This window comes from Pinus tabuliformis, chromosome 3_2 (assembly GCF_031772625.1).
Source record: "Pinus tabuliformis cultivar Carrire ecotype Pingquan chromosome 3_2, CPIR1, whole genome shotgun sequence".
NCBI lineage: Eukaryota > Viridiplantae > Streptophyta > Pinopsida > Pinales > Pinaceae > Pinus > Pinus tabuliformis.
In genome coordinates, this window is record NC_142302.1 from 96,006,475 (window position 1) to 96,007,816 (window position 1,342).

General features: G+C 40.1%; 1 protein-coding gene across 1 annotated transcript; it reads left to right on the forward strand.

The window, feature by feature from the left end:
• Positions 1–241: 241 nt before the first annotated feature.
• Positions 242–937, forward strand: LOC149180001 (uncharacterized). Its single transcript, XM_089413727.1, has one exon. It carries the CDS (start codon positions 242–244, stop codon positions 935–937), a length of 696 nt encoding a protein of 231 aa, XP_089269853.1.
• The last annotated feature ends 405 nt before the right edge of the window (positions 938–1,342 follow it).

Below are 1,342 nucleotides of genomic sequence, written 5' to 3' on the forward strand. Positions count from 1 at the left end.
GCCTTTAACAGCACTATAGTTTTCTTTGAGGGCAAATATTTGATGTTCATCATGTAACAGCATTGTGGTTCGTTGAGATAGAAGCCATCAATTTGTGGTATAAGAGCCTTTACGTTGTTGGTATCTATAGTATAGAGAGATGAATAGCTATGCAAGAAAGGCATGAGGTCGAGGAGGTAGACCCACGGGAAATGCAAAACTCCAGGAAGAGATAAGGAGACTGCAAATTCGGTTAGAAGCCATGGAAGTAGGGAGACAACGGGATCCTGAAGGTGGAGATGTTAGTGAGGTCGAAGAGGAACTTGAAGAAGAAGGAGCAGCACCTATTGAAGAAGCTATTGAGATTAAGTTGTTGAGAGCAGTATTGGGCTCAAGCTCAAGGCCAAATCCTGAAATCTCTATTTATGATGGCAGTTTGAAAGATGAAAATCTACTACATTGGATCAGTGAGATGGACAAGTATTTTGAGTATGAGGAAATCGATGAGGATAAGAGAGTCAAGTTTGTTGTGACAAGGTTGAAAGGCCATGCTGCACTATGGTGGGACAATGTACAGGTTGAAAGAAGGAATAAGGACAAACCATTGATCAAGAGCTGGGATAGAATGGTGGCAAAGATGAAGAGTAAGTTCTTGCAAAAGGATTACCAACTAACTCTTTACAAACAGATGACAAATATTAAACAAAAGATAATGATAGTGAGAGAATACACCAAAGAGTTTTACAAGGTGAATTTGAGAGCAAGCTATGTAGAAGATACCCCGGAAAATACAGCAAGGTATATCAATGGTTTGAGGCTAGATATTCAAGATGAAATCAGCATACTTTCTCCAATGGCAATAGAGGAAGCATACCAATGCACTTTGAAGGCAAAAGAAAATATAGTTAGGAAGCAAATCTCTAGCAGAGGACGTGATTTTTCCAAATGGAAAGGATAGACAAATGGAATAGGAAAGTTTCATGCACAAAATAATGATGAAGGCAACTCAAATCAGCAAGGGCAGTCAAAGAAAGAAGGTGGCAGCAGAGGAGGAAGACCTTACCAGAGAGGTATAGGTAGAGGAAGAGGCAGAGAGACTGCCTACCAGTGTTACAAATGTAACAAATTGGGTCATTGATCTTTTGAATGTCCTGAGAATGACAATACAGGATAGTAAGGTGCATACATAGCTCAAACCGAAGCAGTAGAGGCACAAGTACCTGAGGTAGAGAATGTGCCAAAGACTGGAGAGGTGTTGATGATACACAAAGTCCTTTTAAAACCAGCAAAGGAGATTGTTGAACCAGTCCAAAGGAAATCCTTATTCAAGACAATGTGTAAGACAAAAGGCAAATGCTGCAAA

What these genes read in the sequence shown, in the direction of transcription:
- LOC149180001 (XM_089413727.1), top strand. Translation starts at nt 242, where the DNA reads ATGGAAGTAGGGAGACAACGGGATCCTGAAGGTGGAGATGTTAGTGAG.